Here is a 22,415-nt window from a genome sequence, read left to right as displayed (position 1 = left end):
AAAGCTTTTGTGCCAGTCTGTGCACGTCTCCCAAACGAAATTTGGGTAGATTGGTGAGGGACTGTGTGAATTCCCTATGTAAAAACACTGCTCGCGGAGAAAGCGGAAATAAAGATACCCTGCTTCACCGCAGAACGGAAGTTGCATGACGTCACCGGGAAAAGGGTCTATTCGGTAAACTCCAGGTTGCTGTCCATAGAGGACAAGTTGGCGGCTCTGCAGTCGAACAACTGTGCGGGAGAACTACAAGAAGAGAAGACGGGTGCACAATCCCAAGCTTGCGGTAAGAATATGTTTGATGACTGCTAGCTAAGTTTAAAGTAGCCTAGCCTAAATCCAAAACTAAGATTAGCCTAGAAGCCTTGCAAAAGAACAAGCTGACTTGTTTTTACTGTGTCTCCTTCCTTGTTTAATGTTACTGTGACTTGCGTTTGATTTTTATTCATACCACTCTCATTTAATTGTTTTCCAGCCGCCTGTAAGACCTATTATGAGACGGTACGCAGGAGCATATACCCAGCCAGAAAACTCTTTGCGGGCGGAACCTGCGAAAAGTCCAGCTCGGAGTCGAGCGAGAAGAAAGAACGTAAGACTTTATTTGGTGACTATTTTTCAGGTGCATTGATAGATGTGTTGTGTCCATACGCAGTGCATCCCATCACAGAGTACTGATTCATTGTTTTTTTTTACAGCTGCTGGAATCGAGACAGTGTGCAAGCGGATGACGAGGTAGAACTCTGGAAGTCCGCCACCGTAGACCTCATGTCTGGCGAAGAAGATGGCGTCGTTGACGTGGTCTCTGGATGGATTGTACGGCCGCCGTCATTTCGTAGGCTGGATCTCTCTGAACTCTGTGTTAAGCTGCAGTCCTGGTTAGATGCGACGCCGAAGTACAGAGCCACGCACAGTAGGCGTCTGCACAACGGACCTGCCACGGAAAGAACGCCGCCAGCATTTACCTACAACCCCGAGGAGGCAAACGGACAGTTCACGGAGTTGTAGTTTTTGGATCCTCGGGTATATAGTTGTGTTTGTTTTAATAAAGCTCTTTCTTTGCATAAACATCGTCCTGGCAAATGTTCATTTCCTCTATAAATTCATTCATGTCCTTGATGGTAGCCTAATAATAGTGTAGTAGCCTACATAGGATAACATGAATATACAGCATTATATATATATATATATATATATATATATATATATATATATATATATATATATATATATATATATATATAAGGTATATATATAAGGTCCTGGGTTCGAGTACACCCTGGGTTTTCTGCATGGAGTTTGCATGTTCTCCCTGTGCATGCGTGGGTTCTCTCCGGGTACTCCGGCTTCCTCCCACAGACCAAAAACATGACTATTAGGTTAATTGGCTTCTCCAAATTGTCCTTAGGTGTGAGTGTGTGCGTGAATGGTTGTTTGTCCTGTTTGTCTCTCTGTGTTGCCCTGCGACAGACTGGCGACCTGTCCAGGGTGTACCCCGCCTCTCGCCCAGTGAACGCTGGAGATAGGCACCAGCAACCCCCGCGACCCCATGAGGGATAAAGCGGTTTGGAGAATGGATGGATGGATGGATATATATATATATATATATATATATATATATATATATATATATATATATATATATATATATATATATATATATATATATATATATATAGGGGATCTGCCAACCAATCAGGAGTGATTTTACTTGTTTGAAAGTAGTGGTTTCATCCAATACTCAGTAAGAACATTCAAGCCTGGCCTGGCCACATGTGGTTTTGCTGCCAATCACAAGTGACTTTAATTGTTTGAAAGTAGTGGTTTCATCCAATACTAAGTAAGGTTATTCAAGCCAGGCCTGGCCAGCCGCGGTTTCGCTGCATTCATATGCTAATTAGGGCAATTAGTACAGCTGAAAGCTCTCCACATACGTCATTGTCCGGTTCAGACAATTTGTGGCACTGACAAACGGCGACAAGCGCGGGTTGCAAATTGTCGTCAACTGCCAAAAATAAGGGAGATCTGAGGTCGTTTACGGGGACGAAAATCTCACTTTTCATGCAGTGATAAGGGCCGCTCTCCTTCAACCTTTAAGGTGTATATGGCAGCAATCTCATGTCGCCACCTATCTGTCGACAACCGTACAGTGGGGCGCCATGATCTGGTCTCTCTTTTTCTGTACGGTGCTTGTAGGTTGCGCTCGCTGCCGGCTCCTCGAGTACCCAATTGGGACCTACCGTTGGTTCTCACGGCTCTGTGCCACCCTCCATTTGAGCCTTTGGCACAAGCGGACCTCAAGTGGCTTTCCTGCAAGACTTCTCTTCTGTTGGCTATCGTCTCAGCTAAAAGGGTTGGTGAGCTACATGCTCTGTCAGCCCTACCTGTATCAGGTGGGCTCCAGATGGCTCTGGTGTTACCTTGTGGCCAAATACTGCATTTGTGCCTGGTGTTGTCTCCTTTTCATCATAACCAGCCATTGCAGTTGGCTCAGTTTCAGCCTCAGTCAGGTGCAACTGATGATGGTTCTGAGTTATTGTGCCCAATAAGTGCGTTGGAGGCATACATTGCGGCCACTGTAAATCTAAGACGCTCGGACCAGCTTTTCCTATGTTATGGGGGTCTGAGGTTAGGCTGTCCTCTTTCCAAGCAGCGTCTGTCCCATTGCATTGTGAGTGTCATCTGCCACGCCTACGCTACTGCAGGTTGCTGCTCCCTGCCAATTAGTGTGAGGGCACATTCCACCAGGAGCATCTCTGCTTCCTGGGCGGCTTTGAGAGGGGTCCCGCTGGAAGCAATATGAGTTGCTGCATCATGGGCTTCCCCCGACCACCTTCACGAGGTTCTACAATGTCAATATGGCTGCCCCTCATTCACTGGGTCAGGTCCTTTTACAAGGTTTTGCTGGGCCCTCTCAGTGAGGTACGTATGTGCTGAGGTTTTCTTGTGAGTTGGCATTAGTCATTCAGTGGTTTCAGCACCGCCCTCTGGCAGTCAGGAGGGATGAAATAGAAGGAATGTTACGTATGTAACTACGGTCCTAAAAATCCCGGATGACCGCCAGAGTTTTTCTGTCACTCAGAATCCTTGCTTATGCGAGAAGATTCTGTAGGAACAGAGCCAAGGATGACACCAGGCTATATAGCTTCTATATATATATATATATATATATATATATATATATATATAGCTTTTATATCAATCTGTATAATTTGATTGAATTTGACTTTGTAAAGTGCCTTGAGATGACATGTATTGTGAATTGGTACTATATAAATAAAATTGAATTGAATTAAGATGCTTCTTTGGCTTAGCAAAGCCTCATTTACTGCGAACTGTAAAGTGTGTGCCATACAGCCCAAGCTTGCAAGCCCTTAGTCTTCCATGGCCTTGATGATGTTTCGTGCATTATCTCTGAACACAACCTGCACTTGATCCGGGGCACGTAAAGATAGCGCTTTGCATTGTAAAGGTTGCCAAAGCCTATGACATATCATTGTAGTTAGTATGTGGAAAAATAGCTTATAGGTTTTACTTAAAATAAAGGACTTATAGACAAGGTCTAAGGAAATCATACTAATGTAGGGATGTATTTTACTGTCAAACCGTATCGATTCAAACCAGTTTCTTTGATGCTAATACCTAAATGTTTGTTTATGATCTTGATACTAGAGTTCAGAGTATCAAGAAAATTAGAAGATGAAGAGGTGAACACAGAAAGTATTTACATTTAAAACCAAAGAGCCATGTAATTCAACTTTCTGCCATAGTGTAAACCAGTAAATTCAATTTGTTTTTATTCTGAAAAACATGGATAGAAATTAGAAGATGCAGGTTGTTTTTTCAGAAATCTGACAAGTGTGGTGAGTTCATATTTATCACTGTCTGCTCTCTAAATAAAAGACGGTAACCCTAAAAGTTACCTATTTAGTTATAAGACGATCTATAAATAATATTAAATCGGAGGAATTACTTTGCAGCTATTGTTGTGAGCTGCTCGTGAGAGCCTGAAGCCTGCCCAGAGGTGGGAAGGTCCCCCATCACTCACCATGAAGGAGCCAGCAGTGCCACAGTAGTGACAGAGACATATATGAAAGGATTTTGGTGCCAAGGAGAAACAGATGGGCAGAAGGATTTTTGAGGAGTAAAACCTCTATTTGTAGAGGTTGATTCTTCATCTATAACTATCACAGAAGATCCAGTGACCGCATTTCCAATTTGTGGTGAGTCTTCGTTTTTTGAAAAAATTATCTTTTACTTAATGCAAATTTTTCTGACCGCATTTAAGCTGGAAACTCCACCCACAAGGTTAGGAGGTCGCGTGGTAGGTGTTTCATGCCTGCTAGCACCTGGTCATCATTAAGGTGGTCATAGGTCTTAGGTTGTTAGATGGTTAAAAAAATGAATTGTGGTAAACAAGTAAGTCATTAATTATCTTGACATGGCTGCTAGGCTTATTCATTTGGTCATAATTAAGTCGGTCACAGGCCACAAGTCATAAATACCATGTCACAGGTCTTAGGTTACAGGTTTTAGATCATGCATCTATTAATCATAACTCTTAGGTCATAGGTCACAGGTCACAAATCTTAAGTCATAGGTCATGGGGTGACAGGACTTCTGGGGGTGGGACCGGAAATGGACAGGAAAACTGTCACTTTGGAAAGTGGGCGGGGCTTTGTGATTTGCAAGGGGTGGTATACTATTTTTCTGTTGCCTTTATACTTCAGTTCTTAGCCCACTTGAAGTGTGCTTAACTCAAATGTATTAATTTTTATTCACCTTGAAGTCTCTACAAGCAAATTAAATTATATAAATGTTCTCTACTGAGTTAGATGTGTGGAACACTAATTCAAATTTAACTGACTTGATGCAATCTGGTCGAAAAATAAATCAATAAATACTCATTTTTGTTGACATTAATGGCTGTGTGACTTGTTATTTTGAGGGCAGAGTAAATGTACACATTTATATCAAGTGTACACTGATTACATTACATTTTATTACACTGACATACCTTCAGTGATGCGCAATAACAGACAAAATAAAACTTACTTATAAAAACGTGAGGGGTGTATTCATTTTTGAGAAACTATAGCTTGAGAACAGTTAACAGACTGACATGACAAAAATGCTGTACACAACGTTATGTTATACATTTCTTATACATTTCACACTGTTCATAAGCATCATTTTGTACCTCATCTGTCTGGGTCAGTTGTCCATCCGTCAAAGGTTCGAGTTCAGCAGTGGGCGGAGCAGCCAGGATGCTGCACAGGACAAAAAACAGACCGACTGAAACAAGCAGTCCTGACAGGAGTTTGTTTTGAATGGAAATTAACTTTGTTTCTAAGTCCTAAGTTGATCTTACCCTCTCAGAGCGGCAAACTGGAACCGTTCTGCACAGTAAACAAGGAAGCTCTTTAGATCCGACTTGCTGATTCCACCTATTGGGTTTATGTCTGCACTGGAGCAGTCATATTTTGTGAAATATCCTGTGAGGCTGATTAGGAAAAATTATTTGATTGGAAAAAAGGCTTCTAATGTAGTTATTCTCAACCAATCTTTCAAGAGAGAAAAAGAGATTTTATACTAAACATTACATTGACCAATTTATTCACACATTAACAACAACTTGCAGATTAGTGACATCTGGGGGTTGGCCATTTTGTATGGCTGTACTGTATAGAGATGGTGGTTATGAAAGAAATGTAATTGTACACTATATAGATGCTGTCTACAGAATCGAGATTCAGTCTATGCAGCAAGAGTTCAGAAAAGGGCCAGACGTACTGCTACAGATCCCACCCACCCGGGAAATCCACTGTTGGTAACACTTCCATCAGGGAAACCATTCAGGAATGTTAAATTAAAACATAACAGACTTAAAAACAGCTTCTTTACCAAAGATGTAAGGTCTATCGCCCCCTGCTGGAAATCAACAAACCATCAGCCTAGTTCATAATCTGCTACAGGTTACAAACACACTACTAGTTACACAGGTTTCTGATTTGATGAAAATAATTTACAATGTCTCTTACTTGCTAATGTGTATTCACACATTTCAATCTCTAAAAGACTGTTTGTTTAGACATTAATGGAATTCTGCAACTAAGTTTATCGCACAATATTATAGATAATGCCATCTGACTTTCTGACTTGGAAATGCATTCTTTAGCTACTAAGGACTTAAAGCACGCCTAAGGCCCTCAGGGAGTGCTGTTGGTCAGTTTGTGTAAAAAAAGGGAAGGTTTTGTCTTCTTGTGTTTGTGTGTTACGTGTAATTACTGTATTTTTAGACTATAAGTCGCATCAGTCACAAAATGCGTCATAAAAAACTGTCTCTGTCTCTCTCCGAGGTCGGTCGTGTCTTTTCTCTCTGTGCAGCTTTTACCCCCCCCCCCCCCCTCCTGCTTTGCTATGTCTTGTCTTCTGAGCACTTTCTTCATATCAACCGAACTCTGAAAAACATGGATCTGGTAAGCTGGTCTCTCAATACTATTGATAAATCTTTTTCGACGGGTAGGCAACGGAAGGGGGACCCGTAAGGTCCGGATTCGACTTATTTTGTGAGATACACCCTAAATTCCTGTAGGAAAACGGTGTGTCTTTCGACCTTGTCATTCCTGGACGTTCGAAATTTTCACATTGGATTAAGGATACCGGGATCACCTCTTATTGTTTTTTGTGGATTTTTGAAGTATCGGCAAATACAGCGGATGTCGGAGCCATTTGGCCTTGATCAGGCTGCCGGCTGCATGACGCGCTCACTCTGGCTGTGAACGGACAAACCTGGAAGGTGAATGGAGCGAAGCCGAAAAGCTGCCTGTGTTGGAACGCAGACTGACTTTGGTGGTTCAACTCAAGGGGAGATGGGATAAAATCTGGAAGTGAAGCGCGAAAGAGCCCAATAATTTGGAAAATTGGATTCATCATTTGAGCCAGCAAAAGACTTAAAAGCTGACAGGAAAGGCAGTGCAGCTTGTCTCATAACAGATAACATATTTGGATTCCCTCCCTATCTCTACTCCTGGATTGTTATGGCGGAGAGTGCTCAGAAAAGCCCCCGCTACCCTCCTCCCCCGCTGACACCTGAGGATGCTTCTCTGAACTGTGGGCCGGCTGATAACATCAAGGACAATGGCCTCTGGAGAGTGTTCACGGAGATAAAACACTTTCGCCCATACACACACGCATAACTGATACTCATAAAACTGATGAATTACGCACACGCTACAGGTCTCAAATGTTTACCTTCTGCATACATGTTGTCTTGTGTTATTTGTGCTTTTCGTGCTATGAGGTTTTTTTTGTGTTGGTTGTTTGTCTCTTTATAGGTGAGAGCATAAATAGGCAAACATCTGTCTCTTTTTTCTCCCCCCCTCTTTCCCCCATGTTGTTGCACTTCCTTCGACAGTTCAAGGGCAGTGTCTCGTGAACTCCGTGTAGGCGGGGTTTGGAGCTGTTTGGAGGAATGCGGCCTTGACGGCTGCGCTATTTAGCAGCGGCTGGCTGGCTGCGTTCCTTGGCAACGCAAGGCCTCAGTCAATCGTTCCCCCCAAAATGTTTGTTTGTTTATGTGATGGACGGTTGTACTGGAACTGACTTTTCGATTGCAATGAAAATTGTAATTGACAATAAAATTTGACTGATTGATTGATTGAAATAGGACAAAAAAACATAAGTTGCACCAGACTATACACAATTGTTTAGACATTTATTTCACACACTCCAAGACTAAAAACTGACATTTAATCTGGTAAGCCAATTTATTAAATTACAAAACTGCATTCACAACCGGCTGAATAATATGGAACATACCTGGGAGGATGGATGGGGTAACTTAGCAACTCTAACCAGCAAGGTTTTATCCAGCACATTTCAGCATAATGGCCCGTTACGCTGAAAGTTGTCAAAATTACGCCTAAATTAGACCGCGAGCATAACGGTGCTATGACATGGATGTTTCAGAGCAACATAAAGCTCGAGTGCATCGGCAAAGTTTTAACTCGCCTGGACAACAGACCCGTAAGCTTGCGCTAGCTGTGCATTTGGCAAAGTTGATCACAATATTCTCCTACAAAGACTTGAGCATACTGTAGGGATTGAGGGGAAAGCATTAGGCTGGTTTAAATCCTATCTGCCGGACAGATTCCAATTTGTTCATGTTAATAATAAATCTTCAAACTCTAGGGTCACTTGTGGAGTACCACAGGGTTCAGTCCTTGGACCAATTCTCTTTACTATATATATGCTTCCGATTGGCAAAATTATCAGACAGCATAGGATTAATTTCCACTGTTATGCTGATGACACTCAGTTGTATTTGTCCATAAATCCTGATAAATCCAATCAATTACTTCAACTACAGGCATGTCTTGATGACATCAAAAGCTGGATGACTTTAAATTTTCTGCATTTAAATTCTGACAAGACAGAAGTTGTAATCTTTGGGCCAGAGTCCTCAAAAAATAAAGTTCTTAATCAATCACTTAATCTGGATGGCATTAACTTGGCCTCTGGTAATAAAGTTAAAAATCTTGGTGTTATTTTTGACCAAGACATGTCATTTAAATCCCATATTAAACAGGTTTCCAGAGTTTCCTTTTTTCACCTCCGGAATATTGCCAAAAGTAGAAACATTCTGTCCAGGAGCGATGCTGAAAAACTAGTCCATGCATTTGTTACTTCAAGGCTGGACTATTGTAATTCTTTGCTATGAGAAAGTCCACAAAATGCAGTTCAGGTCTTCAGCTGATCCAAAATGCTGCAGCAAGAGTTCTGATGAAAATCAACAAAAGGGATCATATTTCTCCAATTTTAGCTTTCCTTCATTGGCTTCCTGTTAAATCATGAATAGAATTTAAAATTCCTCTTCCAACATATAAAGCCCTTGATAATCAAGCTCCATCATATATCAGAGCTCTGATTACCCCGTATGTTCCTAACAGAGCACTTCGCTGTCAGACTGCAGGTCTGCTGGTGGTTCCTAGAGTTTTTAAAAGTAGAATGGGAGGCAGATCCTTTAGCTATCAGGCTCCTCTCCTGTGGAACCAACTCCCAGTTTTGGTCTGTGAGGCAGACACCCTGTCTACTTTTAAGACTAATCTTAAAACTTTCCTTTTTGATCTTCGTTTTTTCTGTGTGTATATGTTTTCGTGTGCACATGCATATGTTTAGGAAAAAAAAAAGGGAAAATGTAAATTGTATTTCCATGTTTGAAAGCATTATATTGTGTTTTTTCCAATAAAAATATGTGAAAAAAAAAAACTTTCCTTTTTGACAAAGCTTATAACTAGAGTGGCTTATATTTCCCTGACCTACCTATGGGGATGTGCTTCTATGGTCTTAGGCTACTGGAGGACATCAGGATCTATTTTTCTCACTCTATCGAGTTCTACTGTTCTTCAATTATGCATTGCTTGTCATCATTTCTGCTTATAACTTTTTGTTCTCTCTCTTTTTTTTTCTTCATAGTAGGTACATCTGGTCTGGCGTTCTGTTATCTGAGACATCATCCAGAGAAGACGGCTCACCCGCTATTACCATCTAATATAGAACAGATTACTAGATCAATGTGTGCTTCTGTGCTTTTTTGTCCCTGTTGTTGTGTCTCTGCTCTGTCTTCTGTAACCCCAGTCGGTCGAGGCAGATGACCGTTCATACTGAGCCCGGTTCTGCTGGAGGTTTTTCCTTCCCGCTAATGGGCGGTTTTTCTTTCCACTGTCGCTTCATGCTTGCTCAGTATGAGGGATTGCTGCAAAGCCTTGGACAATGCAGACGACTCTCCCTGTAGATCTACGCTTCTTCGGGAGTGAATGCTGCTTGTCGGGACTTTGAAGCAATCAACTGGTTCCCTTATATAGTAAATCTTTGACCAATCTGTATAATATGATTGATTTTGACTTTGTAAAGTGCCTTGAGATGACATGTTTCATGAATTGGCGCTATATAAATAAAATTGAATTGAATATTAACTTCACGGACACCCCTATGATGGAGTTCTGTCGCGGTCTGTGTCCTTCGTGCTGCACCACGCAACGCTCTGCTGCACGAATGCATACTGAAACAGTGAAACAACATACAACGTGATCAGTCTAAGTTCATGTTTCAATTAATTTTTAAGGTAAGGTGACCAGATTTTTCTAATGAAAACAAGGGACATCTCTGATTTTGATGAGAATCTCTGTCTGGGGGTTGGTTTGTTTTACATGACCTGCAACGCCGACGGGGCAGGGAAGGTGTGTTTGGCTCAGCACTTCTACTACGTCAGAACAGTGGCAGGACCGGGTAAATACCTCTTGTTGCGCTAAACTTTTTTTACTCCATCATGATACACTGAAATCGGGGACATTTTTGGGGACAGCTTTTGCTGGGGGCAGGTCATGAAAAATGGGGACAGTCCCCGGAAATCGGAGACGTCTGGTCACCCTATTTTAAGTGGTACAGGCGCAGGATAGTTTTCACAAACCTAGCAAGCCCTCTTGTGGCTATAGACAGTAATGTTTACCCCTTGATTCATACTGGTCAATATGAATTATCATTTAAATTTGATATATAAGTCGCACCTCAATATAAGTCGCAGTATTGGGCAAACTATGAAAAAAAGTACGACTTAGAGTCCGAAAAATACAGTATGTGCATTCTGAGCCGGTGTTTGCCCACCAAAGATTTTACTATGGTAACACAATGACAATGAAGCTTCTTGAATTGCTTGAATTCTTGACCTAGTCATGCCTACTTTTCTGCTTTGGTTTATTTTATATCCACCTCTAATATGAAAAGACTTCTTTAAATTTACATTCATTCATGGTCTCCTCGTAGCAGGGTTTTACATTTTGCCAAAAGAGAACGGATTCTCTTTAAGATCACCGTTTTGTCCAAATGATTTATACAGCTTCTAAGTGTCAAAATGCATGCGTAACTGATCTAAAATGCTTCTAGTCTGGGAGGGTGTTCTGGCAACAGATCTGCTGAGACAAAATTTATTTATTTAAGAAAACCCTTCTATTATAAAATGACCTAGGTGAATGTTATTTGTTTAATCACATTAACAGATCGAAGTTTACACTTATTGTAGAATAGAATTTATAGTAATTTTTTCACACAGTGAAAAACTGTTTAGCAGCTCTCATTTGGCAGTGTGAATATCACACAAATATACAAAAATAATGCACTAAAGTAATACACAAAACAAAAGTTAGCAGCAATCCGGATAATGATTTGACCACTATTGGACAAAAATGTTTTGGAGTCTGTTGGATTTGGTTTTTAAGGTCCTGCTCCTTGGAGCGTTGGTGAAGATTCTGAGTCAATGGCTTCAGCTTCAGAATAGAAGTTGAGTTGTTTTATTTTTTAATCTTTTTTATGGATTGAACCTTCGAGTGGTATTTCATTATGTTTCTCCAACAAAGTTCTATTTAAACTTGTTTTTTTATTATTAGTATTGTTACAGTGCTTGCAACTGTTTAATAAAATTTCTTTCATTTTACATTTTGTCAAAACAGGTCTCTATTATAAATGAGATTGTGACTGTCAATGAGAGAACCTGTATAAATAAAGGTTAAATAAAAAATAAACGGATTAAAGACCTCTGAAGTCCTGTCCCTACCATCTTTATTGTGTACAATGTTTCCACGTTTGATATCTAAAAGAGCATTAAATAGGGCATAATATTTTGTCTATTAAAGCTTGATTTTATATTTTGGAACCAGTAAATTAAATCCAAGCATTTTGTGCCATATGAGATGCTTTGCATTAGATACAGTAGTAGATTTGAGATTTTATAAGTTTAGTCTCTGGCATTAGAAGGACGTCATCATGATTCATCTCATTTGTGTGAAACCTCACTTTTGCATGTCACAATGTAAATGCTGTGCAGTAAACCAAAGTCCTGTAAATTATCAACTATTCCTTTGATTGGTAACAATACCTCTCATCGACATTAGCAGAGCCCAAAACCAGAAGTCCACCAGGCTTTCCATGGGCCCACAGACTGAGCTGGGCAAAAAGGTAGGCCAGGACCATCCTGACCCGGGCCTGGTAACAGTACAAACACACATTTAGTCAAATCCTCAAGTCAAACACCGCATTTTGAGTGTTTTTGCTGTTTAACCCCCTCTTTCGCCATCAGCTCCCAGTTGCTCTGCTCTCACAATACCTGCTCCCTCACACACCATTTGCAATACTTAAGATCTCAGTTTTTGAAAACTTTTCGCTCAGGAGGGTCAAATAGTATAATTCAATTCAATTAAATTTTATTTACATAGTGCCAATTCATGAAACATGTCATCTCGAGGCACTTTACAAAGTCAAAATCAATCATATTATACAGATTGGTCAAAAATGTCCAATATCAGGGAACCAGTTGATTGCTTCAAAGTCCCGACAAGCAGCATTTACTCCTGGAGAAGCGTAGAGCTACAGTGAACAGTCGTCTGCATTGTGCATGGCTTTGCAGCAATCCCTCATACTGAGCAAGCATGAAGCGACAGTGGAAAGAAAAACCATCCATTAGCGGGAAGGAAAACCCTCCAGCAGAACCGGGCTCAGTATGAACGGTCATCTGCCTCGACCCACTGGGGGTTACAGAACACAGAGCAGAGACACAACAAGACAGACAAACAAGCACTGAAGCACACATTGATCCAGTAATTTGTTCTATAATAGATGATAATAGCGGGTGAGCCGTCTTCTCTGGATAATGTCTCAGATAACAGAACGCCAGACCAGATGTACCTACTATGAAGAAAAAAAAGAGAGAGAACAAAAAGTTATAAACAGAAATGATGACAAGCAATGCATAATTGAAGAACAGTAGAACTCGATAGAGTGAGAAAAATATATCCTGATGTCCTCCAGTAGCCTAAGCCCATAGAAGCACATCCCCATAGGTAGGTCAGGGAAACATAAGCCACTCTAGTTGTAAGCTTTGTCAAAAAGGAAAGTTTTAAGATCAGTCTTAAAAGTAGACAGGGTGTCTGCCTCACGAACCAAAACTGGGAGATGGTTCCACAGGAGAGGAGCCTGATAGCTAAAGGATCTGCCTCCCATTCTACTTTTAAAAACTCTAGGAACCACCAGTAGACCTGCAGTCTGACAGCGAAGTGCTCTGTTAGGAACATACGGAGTAATCAGAGCTCTGATATATGATGGAGCTTGATTATTAAGGGCTTTATACGTTAGAATAATAATTTTAAACTCTATTCATGATTTAACAGGAAGCCAATGAAGGGAAGCTAAAATTGGAGAAATATGATCCCTTTTGTTGATTTTTATCAGAACTCTTGCTGCAGCATTTTGGATCAGCTCAAGAACTTGAACTGCATTTTGTGGACTTTCTTATAGCAAAGAATTACAATAGTCCAGCCTTGAAGTAACAAATGCATGGACTAGTTTTTCAGCATCGCTCCTGGACAGAATGTTTCTACTTTTGGCAATTTTCCGGAGGTGAAAAAAGGAAACTCTGGAAACCTGTTTATTATGGGTTTTAAATGACACGTCTTGGTCAAAAATAACACCAAGATTTTTTACTTTATTACCAGAGGCCAAGTTAATGCATAACAGTGGAAATAATCTTATGCTGTCTTATAATTTTGCCAATCGGAAGCATATATATATAGTAAAGAGAATTGGTCCAAGGACTGAACCCTGTGGTACTCCACAAGTGACCCTAGAGTTTGAAGAAGATTTATTATTAACATGAACAAATTGGAATCTGTCCGACAGATAGGATTTAAACCAGCTTAATGCTTTCCCCTCAATCCCTACAGTATGCTCAAGTCTTTGTAGGAGAAAATTGTGATCAACTGTATCAAATGCAGCACTGAGATCTAACAGGACAAGTATGGACACAAGTCCATTATCTGAGGCCATGAGAATATCATTAGTGACCTTCACCAGAGCCGCTTCAGTGCTATGATGAGCTCTGAAGCCTGACTGAAACACTTCAAGTAGGTCATTACTTTGTAAATGTTCACAAAGTTGATTAGCGACCACTTTCTCAAGAATTTTAGATAGGAAAGTGAGATTAGATATAGGTCTGTAATTTACTAACTCATCTTGATCAAGAGAAGGTTTCTTAAGTAAAGGTTTAATAACAGCTACTTTAAAAACCTGTGGTACATATCCATTTACTAAGGATAGATTAATTATGTGTAAAATAGGACCACTGATCAAAGGGAATACCTCCTTAAACAACTTGGTTGGGATTGGGTCTAACATACAGGTAGAAGGTTTAGATGAAGCTAATATTTTAGATAGCTCAGAAAGCTCTACTGCTTCTAAACAGTTCAAACACTGCGCAGATTCTAAAGATTCCTCCAACGCTGCCTCACTTACTGAGGACGAGTTAATCGTGTTTGGGAGTATGCCAATTATTTTATTTTTAATGGCATCAATTTTATTTATGAAGAATCCCGTAAAGTCATTACTGCTAAGAGCTAAGGGAATGGATGGATCAACAGAGCTGTGGCTCTGGGTAAGTTTAGCAACCGTACTAAAGAGAAATCTAGGATTATTTTTATTCTCCTCAAGTAATGATGAAAAATATGCTGCTCTAACTCTGCAAAAGCTCTTTTTATACAACAATAGACTGTCTTTCCAGATTAGGTAGGATTCCTCTTGATGTGTAGAGCACCATTTTCTCTCCAATTTCCTAACATTGTGCTTCAAGGAACGCAGCTCTGAATTAAACCAGGGAGCCAGCTTCCTGTGAATTATCAGCTTCTTTTTCAAGGGAGCTACATTATCTAATGCAGAACGCAATGAGGAAGTCACACCATTAACAAAGGTGTCGATTTGTGAATGGGAAGAAACAGCATTGCTGCCATCTACAGGGCATTTCTGCAATACTTTACTTAAGAAACCATCTCTTGCTCAAGATGAGTTAGTAAATTACAGGCCTATATCTAATCTTCTGTTCTTATCTAATTCTAATTCTTGAGAAAGTACTTGCTAAATAACTATGTGAACATTTACAAACTAATGACCTACTTGAGGAGTTTCAGTCAGGCTTCAGAGCTCATCATAGCACTGAAACGGCTCTGGTGAAGGTCACTAATGATATTCTCATGGCCTCAGATAATGGACTTGTGTCTGTACTGGTCCTGTTAGATTGCAGTGCTGCATTTGATATTGTTGATTACAAAATTCTCTTACAAAGACTTGAACATACTGTAGGGATTGAGGGGAAAGCATCAGCCTGGTTTAAATCTTATCTATCGGACAGATTCCAGTTTGTTAATGTTAATAAATCTTCTTCAAACTCTAGGGTCACTTGTGGAGTACCACAGGGTTCAGTCCTTGGACCAATTCTCTTTACTATATATATGCTTCCGATTGGCAAAATTATCAGACAGCATAGGATTAATTTCAACTGTTATGCTGATGACATTCAGCTATATTTATCCATAAATCCTGATGAATCCAATCAATTACTTCGACTGCAGTCATGTCTTGATGACATCAAAAGCTGGATGACTTTAAATTTTCGGCATTTAAATTCTGACAAGACAAAAGTTGTAATCGTTAGACCAGAGTCCTCAAAAAATAAACTTCTTAATCAATCACTTAATCTGGATGCCATTAACTTGGCCTCTGGTAATAAAGTAAAAAATCTTGGTGTTATTTTTTACTAAGACATGTCATGTAAATCCCATATTAAACAGGTTTCCAGAGTTTCCTTTTTTCAGCTCCGGAATATTGCCAAAATTAGAAACATTCTGTCCAGAGGTGATGCTGGAAAAACTAGTCCATGCATTTGTTATTTCATTTGTTACTTCAAGGACTATTGTAATTCTTTACTATCAGGAAGTCCACAAAATGCAATTCAAAGTGCTCAGCTGATCCAAAATGCTGCAGCAAGAGTTCTGATGAAAATCAACAAAAGGGATCATATTTCTCCAGTTTTAGCTTTCCTTCATTGGCTTCCTGTCAAATCTTAATAATCAAGCTCCATCATATATCAGAGCTCTGATTACCCCATATGTTCCTAACAGAGCACTTCGCTCTCAGACTGCAGGTCTGCTGTTGGTTCCTAGAGTCTCTAAAAGTAGAATGGGAGGCAGATCCTTTAGCTATCAGGCTCCTCTCCTGTGGAACCAACTCCCAGTTTTGGTCCGTGAGGCAGACACCCTGTCTACTTTTAAGACTAATCTTAAAATGTTCCTTTTTGACAAAGCTTAGAGTTAGAGTGGCTCATGTTACCCTGAGCTACCTCTATAGTTATGCTGCTATAGGCTTAGGCTGCTGTAGGACATCAGGGCCTATTTTTCTCACTCTACTGAGTTCTACTGTTCTACAGTTTTGCATTGCTTGTCGTCATTTCAGCTTTCAACTTTTTGTTCTCTCTCTTTTTTCTTCATAGTAGGTAAACCTGGTCTGGCGTTCTGTTAGCTGTGACATGATCCAGGGAAGACAGATCACCCGCTATTACCATCTAATGTAGAACAGATTACTAGATCAATGTGTGCTTCTGTGCTTGTTTGTCTCTCTTGTTGTGTCTCTGCTCTGTCTTCTCTAACCCCCAGTCGGTCGAGGCAGATGACCGTTCATACTGAGCCCGGCTCTGCTGGAGGTTTTTCCTTACCATTAACGGGGAGTTTTTCTTTCCACAATCGCTTCATGCTTGCTCAGTATGAGGGATCGCTGCAAAGCCATGGACAATGCAGACGACTCTCCCTGTAGCTCTACGCTTCTCCAGGAGTGAATGCAGCTTGTCGGGACTTTGATGCAATCAACTGGTTCCTTTATATAGGACATTTTTGACCAATCTGTATAATCTGACCCAATTTGTATATTCTGATTGAATTTGACTTTGTAAAGTGCCTTGAGATGACATGTTTCATGAATTGGCTCTACATAAATAAAATTTAATTGAATTGAATTTGGCTTTGGCCTCATCTTACCAGAATATATTATATTCTACATATTCCCAGTATTCCACTGGCTTGTCAAAATCATCCACAGCAAACTTTAAATAACCTTTGACACTCATGACTCCCGCTTGGATGACTGGGGCCTGGCGGAGCTGGTAAGCTATCGACCCAGGTTCCTGGGGGGCATCTGTTCCATGGCTTCCTCATGGTGGCCATAGAATCATTTTATTGTTGCAGCTTGTTGTCGGGTTTTGTAATTTTTGTCTTTATGTTTTTTTTGTCTCTGTCCTTTCTCCTTTTCTCTTACTCTGTCCTTATTGTCCCTCTTACCTTCTTCTCCTGTCATGTTTACCATCAGTTTATACAAAATACCTTAATAGGAATTAAATAAAAAAACATCAAGGGTTGGGTGTCAAGAGGATTTGTAGTATAAAGCCTTCTTGGTAAAACAAATATATTTGGCATAACTGCAGCAGTCAGAGCACCATTCTACTTACTATAAAGCTGGACTCGAGGGGTAAATAAATTACTTTATGCAGTTGAATATTTCTTAAATCTTTTGAGTATGCTAGTTTTAGTACTCATCGGGTAGTCCTGTTATGATGTCATCATCAAATCAGACTGTGTGGCAAATTGAGTAATGCTTGGTACTGTAACTCAAAATATGTAACAAAAGTATGAGAAAAAAAGTAGCAAGAAGTAATAAAATCATGATGCTTGTGAATTCTGTTAATAATTAAAAATGCATAGAACACTCTAACCAGGTTCAAATTCCACATCATACTCTCAAAGTGCCGAAGAGCATTCTGCCATCCTTCAGACCTCAACAGAAAATAAACATACTAATTGTGAAACTAATCAATGGTCAAAACTGCAAGCATCAGAGTGAATACTGCGGTTAAACAGTCACAGCAGAGAAAGAATTAGAGTTCAGAAAGAAGTGCAGACAATTTTGGTAACAGTTGCAACAGTATCTCACCTGCACATTCTGCAGTGCCAGGTTTTCTCTGTTGCTACCACCATTTGCACGAAACTGAGGCCATCGCCCAGTAACCACTGAGAAGATACCCAGAATGCCTTTCACTGCCATATCTATACTAATATTCATGTGTGCGCTGTGAGAGACACATGAAAAAGAGAAAAAACAGACCTTTACTGAACAGCAACATTCCTCACAGAAAATGAAAATTCACTGCATGGACAATCACTCAGAAATCTCTCTCAAATAAAGAGTTCATGTAGTACTTAAAGTTTGAGTTTAAAAAGTACAAGATCAAATTCAACATTACTATCATCATTTTAATGAGGGTCTACCTTCCAATCTGACCAGCCAGGTCCCTGGCTCGGCTGCATGTATCCTGTGAGGAATTTTCACTGGTCATATAACAGGTGGTAAAGATGCGACCACACAACTCCTTCGGCTCCTGCGGTGTGTACGACTCATCTCCAACCACCCTTCGCACATCCTTCAGTACCTGGCTGTCTGCCAATGTAATTTAGAAGAAACAAACAAGAAGAAAAAGCATTTAGGAGACAGGACCTTTTCTGTTTGATGCTTTGTGAAAGCAAACATTGTGTATAAATATAGAAATGTTCTCTATTGGTGGTAAGCTTAAGTTTAATGTTCAGTGCGTAAACAACCAAATTGCTATTTACTGCATTCTTGGTAAGATTAATGTTTCAACTTTGCCCTTAAGCTATCTAAAATAAATTTTCTAACATCCTCTGAAAACATAATTACTTTAATACAATGTAGAACCTAGGAATAAGAATGCCTGCAAAAATTCTCAGCTATCCAGGTCATCGCGACAGCAAGCAGACTTATATCGGCGGCAACCAGACTTTTGTTCAGTTCTTTCTGAAAAACGTTTCAACACCTATCCAGGAGTCTTTGTCAATTCTGGTGGCTTGCACTTGAGCAACCTGCAGTGGGAGTGCTGCAGTTTTTAAAAGGACTTGGAGGCCCATCCTCATTTTGTGGGGGTTGCCAAAGGTTCAAGGAATTGTGAGCCCTTTATCTGGTTTTTGCTCCCTTTCATTCTCTATTTCTGTTTGCTACTTACTGGAGGTCAATTATTTGTGCTTTGTAGACACAGCTCCTCTGTTAATTAGATCACTCTGCTGTGTCTGTTTTCAGGTGTTAGTCTTTGGTACAATGGACCCAACCATTATACCAACAATAGTGGGTTAAGGGTATAATTTCATCTGTTGGCCAAGATGAATGGCGGATTTCCTTTCCTGCACTTTTATTTTTATAATGTGCAAAAATTTGAATCAGCTTTATTTTCCAGGTATGTGTACACATGTGAGGAATTTTACTTTGAATTGTACAATGCTCATGATGTGCTTATTTATGCAATAATACAATAATAGAAAATCAGTCTGCAGTATAGAGAACACGTATAAGCAAGCTAAACAAGCAGAGAGATTGAGTCAATAACGCAGCGGTGCAATAAGTGGAGTGGAAAAGATGTTAGAGTAAATATTTCCATTATTACTATTATCATCATGTACATGTCGGAAAATAAGGGATGTACAGGTGCACATACACATACAAATTTGCTCTCTCTCTTTTTCTTCATAGTAGGTACACCTAGTCTGGCATTCTGTTAGCTGTGACATCATCCAGAGAAGACGGCTCATCCGCTACTACCATCTAATGTAGAACAGATTACTAGATCAATGTGTGCTTCTGTGCTTTTTTGTCTCTCTTGTTGTGTCTCTGCTCTGTCTTCTCTAACCCCAGTCGGTCGAGGCAGATGACCGTTCATACTGAGCCCGGTTCTGCCGGAGGTTTTCCTTCCCGTTAATGGGGAGTTTTTCTTCCCACTGTCGCTCCATGCTTGCTCAGTATGAGGGATTGCTGCAAAGCCATGGACAATGCAGACGACTGTCCCTGTAGCTCTACGCTTCTCCAGGAGTGAATGCTGCTTGTCGGGACTTTAATGCAATCAACTGGTTCCCTTATATAGGACATTTTTGACCAATCTGTATAATCTGACCCAATCTGTATAATATGATTGAATTTGACTTTGTAAAGTGCCTTGAGATGACAGGTTTCATGAATTGGCGCTATATAAATAAAATTCAATTGAATTGAATTGAATTCCTGTCTCACCCCCACAGTTCAGAGCGATCGTGGAGACAGTTCAAGCGTCTGCAAAACAGAGCTCTGCTCTCTACTTAGAACTGCAGGAGCTCCTGGAAAAATACGTAATTTCCAGAGTTCCTCATGCGGAGGAAAACACTAGGTTTTATTTCCGTTATTTTCTGGTTCCGAAAAGAACGGGGGAAATGAGACCCATTCTCGTCCATCTGTCCACGTTCAACAAGATGGTCATGGAGAGACTATTCCAAGTGCTCCGCCATGTCAGACCTCACAACACAATGACAGCTCTGTACGTTATGCGGCTACTGGGGATGATGTCAGCAGCCCATGTGGTGGTTCCGCTGGGTCTGCTTAATATGAGAAGCCTGCAGAGATCGTTCACCCGCCTGCGCATACATCCTGTGTGCCAGAAGAGATGATTGCAGTCCCTCCATCACTGGGAGCTGACCAGGCCCACTGGGGAAACCCCCACACCCTGTCAGAAGGAGTTCCCCTCAGCAGACCTGTGTCACACATCCCAGTGTTCACAGATGTCAGGTTGGGGAGGAAGGTGTCTGCCCCAGGTGGATGGGCTTGACAGGCTTTTTAAAACCTGTCAAGCCCATCCATACCAGTACTGGTATGAGCAGAGCCAAGCCCATTTTAATCACGCTTTAAAGTTAGGTCAGAACTGCTCTGCTTCTTAAGAGGCTTTAATGCTTCTACAAAAAAAATTCACAAAAACCTTTGGGTTTACGGCACTTTAATTAAATTCAATTCTACTTATATAGCGCCAATTCATGATACAAGTCAAAGTCAAATTCAATCAGATTATACAGATTGGATCAGATTATACAGATTGGATCATACCATACAGATTGGTCAAAAAGTTTCCTATCTAAGGAAACCCAGTAGAGTGCATCAAGTCTCTCCAAGCAGCATTCACTCCTCCTGAAGGAGTGTAGAGCCACAGGGACAGTTGTCTGCATTGTTGATGGCTTTGCAGCAATCCCTCATACTGAGCATGCAAGAAGCAACAGTGGAGAGGGAAAACTCCCCTTTAACAGGAAGGAAAACCTCCAGCAGAACCAGACAGTGTGAACAGTCATCTGCCTCGACTGCTGATTCTGAATGGCTTCTGAATTCCCCATATGACTAACATGCCCAATAAACACACAAGATGACACCTAACTGTCTATCAAACATTGCTGACTCTCTCTTCGCTGCATTCTTAACTGCACACACATTCTTAACCCCACCCCCTAATAGATGGTATAGTTGGAAATTAGAGAGAACACTTTAATGATACACAGGGTAAATCTTATAACCAAAGGCTCTGTCATATGTAGATCAAGTCCTGTAATGGAAATCAGCACATTCATTTGATCAGATACCATTTTATGAGGTTAAAAACACATTTGGCTAAATTGTTTCAAAATTACAGGTTAGCCTGACACACTACCTACTAAAACCTTTGTTGAACAAATATGCTTTAGTTGATTCTTTCCAGATTTCCAGCAATTAAAGTAAGGATCTATACCCTCTGAGGCTTCTCCTATACAAAAAGGTGGTCATGGTGTTTTGCTGTGTTTATTTTGGAAAAAAGAATTAGCCAAGGTAAAAAATAAATAGCATTTTTTTTCTTCGTTTAATCACCTATAAATTAGACAGTGACATTTGCAATAGTGCTAGTGAAGATTCTCAGTCATCCAGGCCATGGTCATTCCAAAAAAGTTGAAAAACAAAACAACTGGACTTCTTTCCAAAGTTTGAAGACCTTTCCCTTCCTATCCAGAAAACTTTCTCAATTCAAAATGTCTGGAGTAGTGTGGAGTAGCACGCTTTATAGTACAGCCCAACAAAGGCCTTGTAATGGCTTAGATAACATGCAAATTGAACCGAAACAGGTGCACTCCCTTAGTAATGGGGAGTCGTAACAACGACCTTAACAAAAAGAAGATTTCGATGCAGCTCCTGGACAGAGAAAATTCCAATTTTCTGCATTCCCAGAATCTCCAAGAACATAAATGTATTTAAGGGGTTAAAAAGTGGATTTTGTGTGATATGTCCCCTTTAAAGGTATACTATGCAACCGGGGTGGATTTTCCAGCGAGGCTCCCCCCAGAGGGGCGAAAGTAAAAGTGCACTGTCGTAAAGATGCTCAGCTGTTCTGGTTTCTCCGTCAAGCCAGGCACGGTTGTTTTGAGCTTAGCAGACAGGCAAACGCAACGAATACAAAAGTGACTAACACAGTGAAAGTATGAACATGCACACAGAGAGAGAGAGAAACCATTCCAATTCAGTGTTTCCCCTAGGAATTTGGATTTGGGACGACCGGCGGAGAGGGGGGGGGGGGGGGGGGGGGTTTGGCGGAGACAAACTTTGCACCGCTGACCGGCGGAGCGGAGCGGGGGGGAGTCAAACTTTGCACTGCTGACCGGCTGAGCGGAGCGGCG

General features: G+C 40.6%; 1 protein-coding gene across 3 annotated transcripts in view; it reads right to left on the bottom strand.

The window, feature by feature from the left end:
* nadsyn1 (NAD synthetase 1) overlaps positions 1 to 22,415 on the bottom strand; it is a 143,791-nt gene that overhangs the window by 34,886 nt on the left and 86,490 nt on the right. For 2 of the 3 annotated variants that reach the window (XM_012856022.3, XM_021312588.2), the window contains 5 exons: positions 18,186 to 18,354; positions 17,851 to 17,986; positions 11,927 to 12,033; positions 5,366 to 5,497; positions 5,195 to 5,264 (listed from right to left, as the gene is read on the bottom strand). In XM_012856022.3, coding sequence (XP_012711476.1) covers positions 5,195 to 5,264; positions 5,366 to 5,497; positions 11,927 to 12,033; positions 17,851 to 17,986; positions 18,186 to 18,354 — 614 coding nt within the window. The remainder of the gene's footprint in view (positions 1 to 5,194; positions 5,265 to 5,365; positions 5,498 to 11,926; positions 12,034 to 17,850; positions 17,987 to 18,185; positions 18,355 to 22,415) is intronic. The other variant, XM_036133090.1, reaches the window with a different exon arrangement.

The sequence above is a fragment of the Fundulus heteroclitus genome, unplaced genomic scaffold, assembly GCF_011125445.2.
Source record: "Fundulus heteroclitus isolate FHET01 unplaced genomic scaffold, MU-UCD_Fhet_4.1 scaffold_57, whole genome shotgun sequence".
NCBI lineage: Eukaryota > Metazoa > Chordata > Actinopteri > Cyprinodontiformes > Fundulidae > Fundulus > Fundulus heteroclitus.
Note: the sequence above shows the minus strand (reverse complement) of the source record. Positions and strands in the feature narration are given on the sequence as shown.